At 37.0% G+C, this 13,364-nt stretch overlaps 1 protein-coding gene across 1 annotated transcript in view; it reads left to right on the top strand.

Annotated features, from left to right (window-relative positions):
• CPSF1 (cleavage and polyadenylation specific factor 1) overlaps nucleotides 1–13,364 on the top strand; it is a 2,236,766-nt gene that overhangs the window by 2,218,593 nt on the left and 4,809 nt on the right. Inside the window, exons 36-37 of the mRNA XM_044069873.1 lie at nucleotides 2,838–2,967; nucleotides 8,393–8,531. Coding sequence (XP_043925808.1) covers nucleotides 2,838–2,967; nucleotides 8,393–8,531 — 269 coding nt within the window. The remainder of the gene's footprint in view (nucleotides 1–2,837; nucleotides 2,968–8,392; nucleotides 8,532–13,364) is intronic.

The raw sequence follows: 13,364 nt of genomic DNA, 5'->3' as shown, positions 1-13,364 counted from the left end.
TTGAATTGCTGTTTATTTAGGGTTTGAATGCATTTTAAACATTATAAAAAGGTTTTAGAGTGTATTTTATGTATTTAAAAGTGGATTGTTTTTGTGTCCCTGCACTTGATTTATTAAGCTAGATTTAATTTATTACATTTTATTGGTTAATTAACTTCTTAAGTAGTTGATTGGGAAGGGTATATATTATGCAATGGCTTTGTACATGTCATCTGATGAAGTTTCTTTGACGAAAACGTACTGGTGCATGTCACTTTTAATGTCTTATGGTTTATTGCTGGTCTTGTGGCCTACGTTTCAATAAGCTGTTTGTTTGCAGCACAACTTGCTCTGAGACAGGTAACTGAAGAGAAGCTAGAAATAAAGATAGCCCAATAGGGCATTCCCTAGACTAGGCAAAAGACAGGGGTTTCAGGAAAGCTGATTTGGGCAGTCCTGTGCTGGTTCAAAGTCCCAGAAGTATTGGTAGAATTAGTGCAGGCTATGTACAAGCAACCAATAACTCAAACACAAGCAGTTTTCAGATTCACAGAGGAGTTCCCAGTGGGAGTAGATGTGCATCTGAGCTCATCTCTGAGCCTACTGCTGTTAATGCTGGAGATAAGCTGCATTAGCAGACAGGTTGGAGGGGGGACATATCAACATAGCTGCTGTATACAGACAATGTGGCAGTATAAGCCGACTCTGTAAAGGTTGGGGGAATGGAATGCAAAACTGCAGACATACTGGTTAAAACAGTAAAGGAAGTCTGGCTTTAGTAAATAATTTCAGTTTTGATGCAAATAACAGTCCTCCCTTTTTTTCGGTCTCCCTGTATATTAATTTCTCCCTTTGGAGTGCCATGTGTCCGCTACAGATTGCTAATTCCCTAGCCAGTTTTCTAAGACAGCGTTGTTGGCACGCAGGACTGTATAGCTCAGTCCAAGAAAGCTTTCATTTGTTGTTTTCCTCTTGACCCATTCTTGCCAACCATTCTTTATTTTTGATGCATTAACACCTTGGAGGCTGAGTGATGCCACTCTCCTGCTTTGTTTCAGCTGCCACGAAAGTGTTATATGGCATTCATTGTAATACCAGCCCCTAGAAACATATAAAAATTGTCAACGATCCTAAAAAGTTATCTTACATGCATGAGGTATATTAAATCTTAATTCTAACATCAGGTTTCAAGTTAAGAACGTGAAAAGTAATTTATTGCTTGTGCATAGTATAGTATTCAGCTTTGTCTGTTAGAATATCAAAAGTAGAAGTTGATTATATGTAAAATGTGCCATTATTTTGTAGTGTGCTTTTGTAATACTTGAGTGTGTGTGTGTATATATATATATATATATATATATATATATATATATATATATGGAAACACTTCACATAATCGAATGACTGAAATCTCAAATTTCATATGGTCGAGACCATATGATCGAGATTTCAGTAAATCGAATATGTGTAGTGTTCAAAAATAAGAGTTTAATTACCTTAATATGTTACGTGCACACAAAGGCAAGTATTGTTGTAATCTCTGTGTGTACGTAATGTTTTATTTGTTTTGCGGTGTTGACAGGAAATGAGAAATCTCCCGTTTTGCGCTTCGATACAGCAAGACGGAGATTTCCATCTCCCCACTGTAGCGCGATCTTGGAGTTGGTATATTTAAGTAGGGGGTGTGGGGTACAGCCATTGGGGGTGCAGGGCAAAGCCCCCCTGCAAAAGCGAGGTTTGTGTTGTTTTTTTTTTTATTTGTTGGTTTTGCTTCAGAAGTTCGAGTTTCTGAAACTCGATCTTTTGGTTTTGGTTATTTGCAGTTCGAGATTTTGGTACTTCGAGCTTCTGAAGTGAATCCATATATATATATGTATATATATATATATATATATATATATATATATATATATATATAAAAACAGATATTTTTGTAAACATGTATATGTGATTCGGGTTAGTTTATGTATTCATCTACATGTTTAAGTTGTCTAAGTGTATCTTCAACTTGGCTGGTAAAGGGGTGGCTTGGTAAACTACTTTCATTATATTTGTAATGTTTTGTAGAGATTTTATTAGTTTTGTATTTACTAAAGCAAATGTCTTAGTAAATGTTTGGACTACGAACACACGTGCATTTGTGTATTATTTATTTTTGTGGAACGTTTCTCCCTGGGCCTCCACTGAAAACCGGCATTTTAGTCAAGTGAAAATGAATAAATATTCAATGTGTTACTGTTTTGCTTAGGGTGTGCACAGTGACATATCTGTCTTCTGCAGCAGTCCCTTGTCTGTAAAACACGTGGGCAGTTCCTTGTTTTCTTTTTCACTAGCCAACTAGTCCTATATACTGTGTACTATGTCTGTGAATCCTGTCCAGGTTATTAAAATACATGTCAGCTATTCACAGGTATAACAAATAGACAGTGTTGGTAAACATTGCAAGAAAGTGATCCAGGAGTTTCCATTTTCTGCTGTTAGGAATTCTGTAAAATATCTTCAGTGTGATGTCAAATAGGCTGTATGGCCATATAAGCTACAGTTCCACCCTTGAGGAAGGACAGTTAAGATATTATTGAAATGTAAAAGGTAGAATAATGTATATATGCAGTTTTCAAATGTTGCTTCATATGACTACTTTTGTTTCCTCAGTTTTTCATGTAATATTAAATGCATAGTTTGAATGATGGCATTACATAATACATCATGAGGCATTGCTGTCTCACCTAATAAAGCCCAGAATGTCAAGTGAAAGCATGTTTTAAATAAAATCATTCTGTCTGCTAAGACATTTTTTTTCTCTGTTGTTTCATGTCTGCACTCCATGTTATACCTGCTTTTGACATTGATTTTTGCAGCCAGTCTGGATGGAGGGATGGGCTTGCTGTTGCCAATGCAAGAGAAAACTTATAGAAGACTCCTGATGTTGCAGAATGCTCTCAATACAATGATATCTCATCATGCAGGCTTAAATCCCAAAGCCTTCCGGTAAGATAAAGATGCTGCTGCTAAGTGTTTAACTTCATGGAGGTGTGTGATAGAACTGTAGTTGTCTTTATTCTTGTGATCTTTTATGTAGGAGCTGGACACTTGTTTTCAGGGGGTAGACAAAAGCAGCATCTAGTTTGTTTAATGGTAAGTTTGTTTATATTCTTACATTTTAATAAAATAGTAGGCCTATTAGGCAAGATTTGATTGTTTTCAGATAGAAGCTGGTGAGTAACTGTGTGAGCAAACAAAATGAGAATAAAAGGCAAACTGTCCAAACTGAACAGAAGAGGGAACAGAAGGATGAAGGCTCACAATATTTTCACCACTAATAAATATAAATGTAGAACAGAAGTCCAAAAATCCCCAAAACATTTCTTGTTTGAGCGCTTTCGTTCTGTAGTAAGAACTTCATCAGATACAATTAAAAAAAATTAAACTTAAATGTTCTTATACACAAATCTAAAATGTCACCAAATAATTTAATTGCAAAGACACACCCCCCTTTTAAAAAAAACATCCAAAATAAATGTACTGTTATTAAAGAAAACCAAATGACAGATGAATATGAATAAAATCACATTAATTAAATGTAACTGTAATTAATAAGGCTAAAAACAACTCACTCAGAGATAAATAAATAGTTACTTTATCTTTCTAAAGCTTTCAATCTGAGTAAAGAACTGATTGAAATGTGGTCATTTAAACCTAGCCAGTTCCCTGCATCTTGGTATAACTGCCAAAATAACTCACGCTTTTCTAGTAACAAAGACCAAGCCCCCCACGTGGGTCTGTTTTTATATTGTCAATAACTGTAAATTTAAATGAATGACAAGGGTTTTCCATAACATGTTTACTTAAAGCATTTGTTTCCTTTTTCATTCTAATATCATAGAGATGTTCATAAATGCGATTCTTTAATTTTCAGTCGGTTTTACCTATATAGTAACAAGAACATTTTGTGCAAAATGCACAATAAATAATTATCTCAGAGCTACAATTAAATCTAGAATTAATTGTGATCTCAATATTATTGATACAAAAGACATTCCCTCATTGACGTACTTACAAAAGTTGCACATCCCGCACTTACTCATGATACCTTCCCTACCTTCATTGTTATACCTTCTGAACTCAAAGATATTTTTGAGGTTTTTTTACCCTGACTGAAAACAAAAACGGGCTTCTCTCCTACAAAGGGTTTGACATTCTTATTCTGACTTAAAATTACCCATTTTTTTGTCAAGATGTCCCTCAGTACATTACTGTCTGCCCTGTAGGTAGTTACATAGGAACAAGTGTAATTCCCTGAGGTGGCAGGATCTCTGGTGCCACTTAGATTTTCACTTGGGGATGGGGTGTCTATATGGGTTTCACTTTGAAATAATAAAGGGGTAAAATGACCCCTCTCCCTTTTGTTAATAACCTCAAGCATGATGTCGTTACTAAATGTGAATGGGTACCCTCTGCTCAAAAACATCTGTTTGAGGTTGTCACACTCATCCAAAAATGCGTAAAAAATAGACACCATTCAAGCAGCCCGAACAAATTGTACTTTGACAATAGCCTTCTTTTGTCTCAGAGGGTGTGAACTTGAAAAATGAAGGAAGGAATTGGTGTATGTCTCCTTCCTAAAAATTTTTGATAACCTTTTGTTGTATTGATCTTTTAACAAAAGTACGTCAAGAAAGGTAATGCCATCAATTTCAGTGGTGTGAGTAAACTTTAAAAAGTCAGTTGTAGTGTTAATAAAAGAGATAACATTGTCTATTTCTCCTATAGGCCCATCCCATAAAACAAAAACGTCATCTAAAAAGTGTGTGTAACATTTGAAATATGCATAAAAAGGGGTGGAAAACAAAAATTTCTTCTCCCATTGCATGACCACAATGTTGGCGTAAAGACCCCCCACAGGATGAGCCCATTGCCACTCCCTCTTGTTGTAAATATATGTCATTATCAAATATGATGAAATTATTCTTTAATACTATTTCTAGTAGTTGGGAATGAAGTACCACTTCCCTGTGTTCTAAATTGTTATCATACAAGAATTCACTGAACCATTCAATACCAGTGGTGTGTGGTATCACTGAATAAAGATCTTTGATGTCAATGGTAATAAAAACATAGTTGTCCTTAAACAGTAAACACTAGCTTCAAAAATCTCCAGGAATCTTTGCAAATATGGATTTCACTGTAAACTAGCTGTTTCAATTTGGTGTCCAAAAACTTTGCTATGGGGTGTGTAATAGACCCTTTAGCATCTACAATAGAGGCCGCATAGGTGGTTGATGTAAGTTCTTATGTAATTTAGGAAGTCCAAACATGACAGAAATTCTAGGATGGGTTACAGAGAGAAAATTCGTTGTGACAGTAGTAATGGAACCCTCAATAAAGAGGTCCTGAAGTTCGTTTCTTATTTTTTTATATGCACAATTTAACTCATTCAAAGATGATTTTACATAAGCCCTACCATTTAAAATTTCAGCCATTTTCTTGTTGTAATCACAGTAATTCATTAAAACCACCCTTCCCCCCTTATCAGGTTTCATAATTCTCACATCACCCAATATGTCTTTAATTTCTTTAATGATGTTTCTTTCAGTCCCATTTAAATTTCTTTCAACAGGTTTCCTATTCTTCCCAAAACTATTACGAATGTCCAATTCACAGATTGTTTCAAAACACTGAACAATGGGGGTGGAGAGGGGGGTTAAAGGTACTGGAAATGGCCAAAGGATTAATGAAATTATCAGCTTGAGAATTTTGAAACATAACGTTAAAGTTCAATTTGCGAGTAAATAGTTTCAAGTCCATTAATGTTGTAGCTATCTCAGTACGTTGATGTGGTACACAGGTAAAACCTTTAGAAAAAAGACCACAATATTTCTCATCAATAATCATATTGGAGAAATTGTAAACCTTAAAATCACCCAAAGAATTAGTAAAAACATTCACAGGTGAAAGCAAAGGGGGTGTGTCTTTGCAATTGAATTTGATGACGTTTTAGATCTGTGTATAAGAACATCTGAGTTTGATTTTTTAATTGTACTACAGAATGAAAGCGCTCATACAATAAATGTTTTTTGGATTTTTGGACTTCTATTCTACGTTTATATTCATTAGTGGTGAAAATATTGTGAGCCTTCATCCTTTGGTTCCTGTTGTGTTCAGTTTGAACAAACAAAATGCTGGAATTATTCTTGTACAGCTTAACAACTGGATGTGAAGAGTAGACCATCAGTAATGCAGTATAAAATGCAACTGAAAGTCTTTAACATGTAATAATATGGTTTACAGTAGTCAGTTTACTTTAGACATCCTTACTGCTGTTATTTTTTTTCAGGCTTCTAGGGTATACAGCAGGTAATCAGAAATGTACTATCTCTTATCAGGGTGGTCATGTGTAATGACTTTTATTATGGAAGTGAGATGATGACATTAGACTAATTGTTTCGTTACACACTGCTGGCTCTAGATGCAAATTTATGACAGATATAGATAAGATAATGTAATTTGTTATACATTTTTGTTTTACCATTGAATATTGTAGGAGAAGCTTGAATGCTTTGGTGTGTTGCAGTGGTGGTTGTTTACTGCATAAATGGACTGGTCTGTTTACTCTTTTTAGCCATGACCCAAACTTAAACAGTAGAAAACACATCATGGTCTTTTTAAGTAACAGTATTATATGCAGAAAGAGAATATAAAATTCAGAACATAATTGGAAGATTCAATGCAGATAGGTAAACAACTTTTTTCTCCTTTTCCATCTTCCTCACTGTCTAAACTTAACTAACTTTCTTTAGCGCTGTTGTTTTTCCAATTTTACTAATAATGTGAGAGAGAGAGAAAAAAAAAATTATATATATATTTCTTTTTTCCTAACAATGTAATTACTTGTACATTTTATTCTTTTGTATAACAACCATAATATCTGTTGTCCTTTTGTGGAGCTTTTCTCCCCGGGCCTCTACTGAAAATGGACATGTATCCAGCTAGACTAGCCCGGTCAACAAATGTAAAATAAAATAAATAAATATTAAAAGATCCACTCTGAGTACATTGAGTGAAAAAAAAAAAAAATATATATATATATATATATATATATATACGTATATATTTAATATATGTGTGTGTGTATGTATATGTATATATATATATATATATATATATATATATATATATATATATATATATATATATACACACACACCAAATGGAAGGCAAGATGATTATAAAATGTATCATATATGTAAATACATAAATTCATGATATACATGTGAAATATATGCATAAAAGATGTCAAATTAAGAAACTGAGAAAAGTTTCTTAAATGATTTTTCATGAAATAGGATGGTAATTACCTAGCCATTGGCGTGGTAGCAGATGCAGGCATATTTAGTAAGGAGGTGCCCTTTAATTGCATATTTGAAGCTTTTTTAGTGGTTTGTAGATAGTTGATGCAAGTTGGCAGGTGGTGCCGGGTAGCAGGTTCCTGTCTAGAAAAGGCTACATCACATACAGCAGTTTTAAATACCATTTAAGTACCATTTATTTTACATTTACTGGGAAAGTCCGACTGGACACAGGTCCCTTTTTCAGCGGAGGCTGAGGGAGAAAAGCTCCATCATAAAATAGAAGAAGAAATTCGACATGTACAGAACAGGATAACTTATATATACAATACCAGGAAATTGATATATACAAAAAGAGGATTACGTGTAACAGAGAAATGTATAGTATTACATATATATTAACAAATAATAAAATTATTTTGCTGATACTTCTATTTAACAGGTTTCATATTGAGTTCATTGAGAAAGTTGGTAGAGTCTGAAAAGGGGCATATTGATAGAAAACTACAAAGTAGAAAAAGGGGATGTTTAACTATTCATAGCTAAAGATCCTCAGATGGTATTATGTCCTTCCCAGAAATTTGTTTATTATTTCCTGTGTTAGAAACCAAGGAAAAGTTGTAACTAGGTTGGACTTGTGCAGGAACATAGTATTGTCCTGTGTACTTCTGAGTACATAAGAGTTGTTTTTTAAAGATAGTCCAACTCTTAGAGGGACAGTGACCAAGTTTTACAATCTTGTAAATTGGAGTACTTTGAGGAAAAGTGTCCCTATGAGATGCTGAAAGCCAACTGAAATTTTTTAGCAAATGGCAATGGTACACCGGGGGGGGGGGTGCTGCAAATAGAATGAATCTGCAGATTTAATTCTCAGCAGTCTATATTCCTTGGTTATTGTGGGCTGAATGCATAATGGGAAAAAGAAAGCCTTATTCCTCTTTGGGTATTGGGAGCTGTCGGTGAAATGAGGTGACTAATCTTTTAACATAGTTTTAATTGAGAGAGGTCTTTATTAGTTACAAACTCTATGTGTGGTAAAGGAAAGTGTTTTCTGTTTTATTCACTAGAATGCTACATGCAGACAGACGTACCCTGCAAAATGCAGTCCGTAACATTTTGGATGGAGAGCTCCTCAACAGGTATTTATACCTAAGCACAATGGAGCGTAGTGAACTGGCAAAGAAAATAGGGACCACACCTGATATGGTGAGTATATAATGTTTTTCACAATGTTTTATAACAATTCTTTCCCGAGTGTTGTGCAAAAAGAAATACTTTTCTTGATTCACAGAGCCAACACATTCATTAGGTAGTTAACAGGTAGAAATGTCAGCCAGTAGGTGGAGTTCATATTGTTTCTTCTGCCATTTCTTATTGTGGTTTTCATTTGTTTCCACGAGTCTTGCTGTTTTGCTATTAATTTCTCACCTCCACCTTTGGCATTTAGTTGTCACTTAAGGCAGCCCCATAATGGAATGCGCATCTCATGTTCTTTTATTTAGCAGGCAGTACGTCAGAATTTACTTTAGTTGATAGTGGACCTGCTCTGGAAGTTTCAGATTAGATCTCTTCGGGGCTGTCATCTGGCTGTACTTAAGGGAGAGAGCTGTGTTTTCCTTTTCTCATTATTGTCTTGCCATTAGTAAAAGAAGACACCATATTAGGCCAATGTTAAGAGAGGGACTACCCCTTGGCAACCAGAAAGCACAGGAACAACCACCACCCACTTTCTTTGATTGATGTCACAGCTGTGTGCTCCTATTGAACTCATCACACTGCAGTGACATCTCCAGGCATTTCTGCAGTTGTATACTACTGATGCCTCTTGCATTAAATATTGTCTTTTCATATTTGTATTAATAATTCCAAATCTTGTTAAATACAAGGTATTAGAATATTTCTCCTTAAAGATTACACAATGGCAAACACAACTGTATTTATATTTGACTTCTGTCTAGTGCAGATAGAGAGATATTGAATATTATTTGTATGCTATTTATTTGCATTGTAATAATTTTCATATTTCTCTAAATATCACATCAATCAAATGACACAGCACTGTTTACTCTCATATGAAAAGTCATAGTTCTGTGAAGAAAATGCTCCTGGCAGTATGTGTGTTGCTTGAATAGCTACTGACATGTCATAAGCTGTTTATACAACATTACATAATTCACGTCACATTATGTGGTTATTGTGGCTTATAAAATCTAGTTTAAGACCTAGGATTCAATGAATATTTGCTGAACATTTTGACATTTACAGTTATCTAGTAAAACTTAAGCTTCTAGAGCATACCTCTCAACCTCTTAGCACAAAACAAATCTGGACAAAGCCAAAAATAATGGGGGAACAAAGGCCCAAAAAGAGGGACACATTTTTAATTTTGCTCTTATAAACTTAGAACATTGCTAGAGTAAAAGGTTTTGTGTTACTATGCATTTTCTGAAGGATGTTAAGTCTGAAACTCAAATGTTTTGTCTTTAGTTAGTAATTTCAATCCTTATTGATTTGCATACTGTAGGTGGATTGAATACTCTAAATTGGCCCTAGGTGTGAGTGCGTGCGTGTGTGTGCCTTCTGTGGAAGGTTGGGTGCGAGGCTGGCAACTCGACACTGTAAAACTCCACTGCCAGTCATGAGCATACAGGTGATCCGCTGTGGTGGCCCCCTAACTGGAAAAAGCCGAAAGAAGAAGATTGATTTGCCAGAAAAACACAAATTTTATGAGGAACAGACCAAAATATGAGGCAGAAGTCTGGACATTCTGTGAAAATCTGGACAGTTGAGCGGTATGTCTGTAGATAGAAGTATTTGTTTGAATTGTAAGGCAATAACTTCATTGTGTAAAAAGGGTCAGGCAGCGCCCACTGGGAATTGAAAGTTCAAACTCAAAAAAGCTACATTGAAGGGAATGGATTAAAGGCAAAATTATGTGTCATTTAAGTTGCTGTTTAGAAAAAAAAACTGCTTTTGTAAGTTGCTATAAAAAATAGCATACAGTATAATAATATGAAAGGGGTGCTGCCACTCCCTCAGCCCTTGCTCATATTTTAATAAATATTTAAATCAAATACTGGAAATGGTAGGAGAGTAAAGTGGGCAGCAGCTCTCCTTATATCGTAAATTAAATTACGTTACCTGTTCTGTAAGTTGCTATTAAAACATACAGTTGTACAGTGGACTCCTGCCCTCCCTTAACCCCTACTCATGTATTTGCAAACATTGAAATCAAAACCTGGAAAAAGTAGGGGTTAAGGTGGTAGCAGCCCTCTTATATGGTCAATTAAATTAAATTACATTAATTGATGTTAAAGGATGTTTTTTTTTTCTTTCAGTGTAGACAAAGGGTTAATGGAATGCAGCTGCTCTTTTTGACAGCTTTAGCTGTCAAACACACTGCCAGTCATTCTGGCCCTGCCCACTATCTGTGCACCATGAAAACAGTAGTCCCTTTCTTCACAGGTTCATAGGTAGGTACTAGGCTGTTGACCGTAGGGCCTGTGTAAGCCTAGCCAAAAAGGTACCCTGGCTTTCGCCACCTAGGAACATTATTTTCCTTTGCCCCTGTCGAGCAGAGCCACAGAAGTGATCCCTGGGGTGAATTTCCTATTTCCCATCCAATCATCAAAATTTTTCTTGAAGAGTGCTAATGAGGAGCTTTGTTTGATATAGATAGTAGTTTGCTCCAGAGTATGGGAAGTCTCTGGGACAGGAATCTATCCCTCTAGCATGTTCTGTTTGTTGTGGTGACAAGGTATAGGTCCCTAGAACGTGTAGCTTGGAGGGATTGGGATTTCTTTAAGTGGAGCATGTCCAACAGCTCTGGGTTTGACATAGCTTTGTATGTTAGGCAGAGATCCACTATGAGTAGGCGATATGCAACGGAGTAAAGCTGGTTTGAGACTGTCTGCGTAGGGCATTTGTTTGAGGCCAGTAATCCTCTTTGTGAGGTATTTCTACGGCCTTTCCAGTTGTTGTGGATGTCTTGTGAGGTACATACCAAAAGGGGCATTGTACTCTATAGTGGGGCTAATGAGTGATGAGTAGAGGGGAACAATTACCTCTTTTTTCCTGCATGAGAAACCTTTTGTGATGGGGTGTGCCATGTAGAAGGATTTCCTGACTACTGTGGTGATGTTATTATTAAAGGAGAGACTACTGTCCACCTGTGTCCCAAGGTCTCTTATCCAACTTCCGGTGTTAAGTAGACTACCGCTTATGTGGTAGTTTATGAGTACAGAGTTTTTACCAAAAGGGATGACAATGCACTTTTTGGCATTGAGATTGAGGCCATGGCTATGACACCAGGCATCTGTCTCAGTGAGGCCGTTTTGTAGGATGTCCTCATTGTTAGGAATTTCAATTATGGCTCCTAGTTTGCAGTCATCTACGAACTTCATTAGCCAAAGACCTTCTGTGTTAGTCTGTACTTCAGAGACATAGATACCAAACAGGAGAGGACCCAGGACTGAACCCTGTGGTACTCCAGTTGTCACTGGTCTGAAGTCAGATTTGGAGTCTGCTACTTTCACAGTGTGGGTTTTGTCAGTGAGCCAGTTGGCAACCCATCTTGTGACATAGGGATTTATACCTAGTTTAGTGAGTTTATCTATAATTCCAGAGTGGGGGATGGTGTCGAAAGCCTTGGCGAGATCTAGGTAGGCTGTATGAACCACCTTACCCTCATCTACGGCTTTGGCGACTGCTTTAAAGAAGTCTATCAGGTTTAGGAGACATGATCTGCCTTTTACAAACCCGAACTGGGTGGGATCCAGAGTTTGGAGATTACCAATGTCTTTGTTTAAAAGTTCCATGATGATATGTTCCATGGCCTTGCAGACCAGGCTTGTCAGGCAAGTGGTAGTTCCCGGGGTCCATGGTGGATCCCCCCTTTGTGGAGTGGGATAACCGTCGCTGTGTGCCATTCAGTGGGCACAAAGCCTGAGGTGAGGCTATGATTGAACATAGTACTTAGGTGGGGTGCCAGTTCATTCTGTAGTTCATGTAGAACGCAGCCTGAGATGTTGTCAGGTCCCGTGGATGCTGTGTTCTTGGCTTTGGAGAGTGTGTTTTTGTACCTGTGCAGCCGTAATTACAGGAACTTTGCATTCTTCCGGTATAGAGATGGGCTTTTTAGGGAGTGAGATGGGGGTAAAGTTAGCACTGAACCTATCTGCCAGGATGTTGGCAATATCGGTTGGTTCTGTACATTTAGTGCCATTGTGCTGTAACTCAGAGCAGATCTGAGTGTTGCCATTGAGATTCTTGACATAGCTATGGAATGCTTTGTGGTTGTCTTTAGAAACAGGGGCGATTTTGTTTTCGTAACTAGCTTTAGAGGATTTTATGAGGGATCTCAGCTTCTTACTGAGACTGACCAGGGAGTTCCTCCAATCATGGGATTTTACTCTTTTTTTGCAGCAGTTTCTTTCTTCTGTTGTAGAGTTTGTTTATGGCAGGGGACCACCAGATTGGTTTCCTTTTTTTGAGCATCTTGGTTTTGTTAGGGATAGGCACGATCCATGCACTCACGTAAGTGCTTATAAAGTGCATTTGATTAGGATTCAGCAGTCGTGCCTCTGTTGTCCATCTGCATGGTTGTCATGAAGTTTGACACTTCTGTCTTAAGAAACGTGAAGTTGGCTTTGGAGAAATTTTCTACAGTGGTTTCCCTAATGGGGGTTGGGAGTGGGATGTGGATGTCTAGGGTGATTAGCGTGTGGTCAGATCTGACCAACGAGGAATTAACCTTTGGTGTGGAACACTGGTCGCCCATGTTGGTAATGACCAGGTCTAGGATATTGCTGCCCCTGGTGGGGGTGTGGATAAGTTGATCCAAGGCATTGGAATTTATGAATTCCAGAAAACGTTGAGCAAAAGAGTTGTTACATGAGTAGTTTTCCCAGTTAATGGTGGGGCAGTTGAAATCGCCCATTATTAGGGTGTTAGGTTGTACCCTAATGTTTTCCAGTGTATCAAGAAATGAGGAGTGGGAATCCTGGGGCATGGTGGGGGATCTGTAGCAAGCTACAATTT

Source organism: Protopterus annectens, chromosome 4.part0 (genome assembly GCF_019279795.1).
Source record: "Protopterus annectens isolate FY-2018-M chromosome 4.part0, PAN1.0, whole genome shotgun sequence".
NCBI lineage: Eukaryota > Metazoa > Chordata > Ceratodontiformes > Protopteridae > Protopterus > Protopterus annectens.
This window is presented reverse-complemented; position numbering and strand designations above follow the sequence as displayed.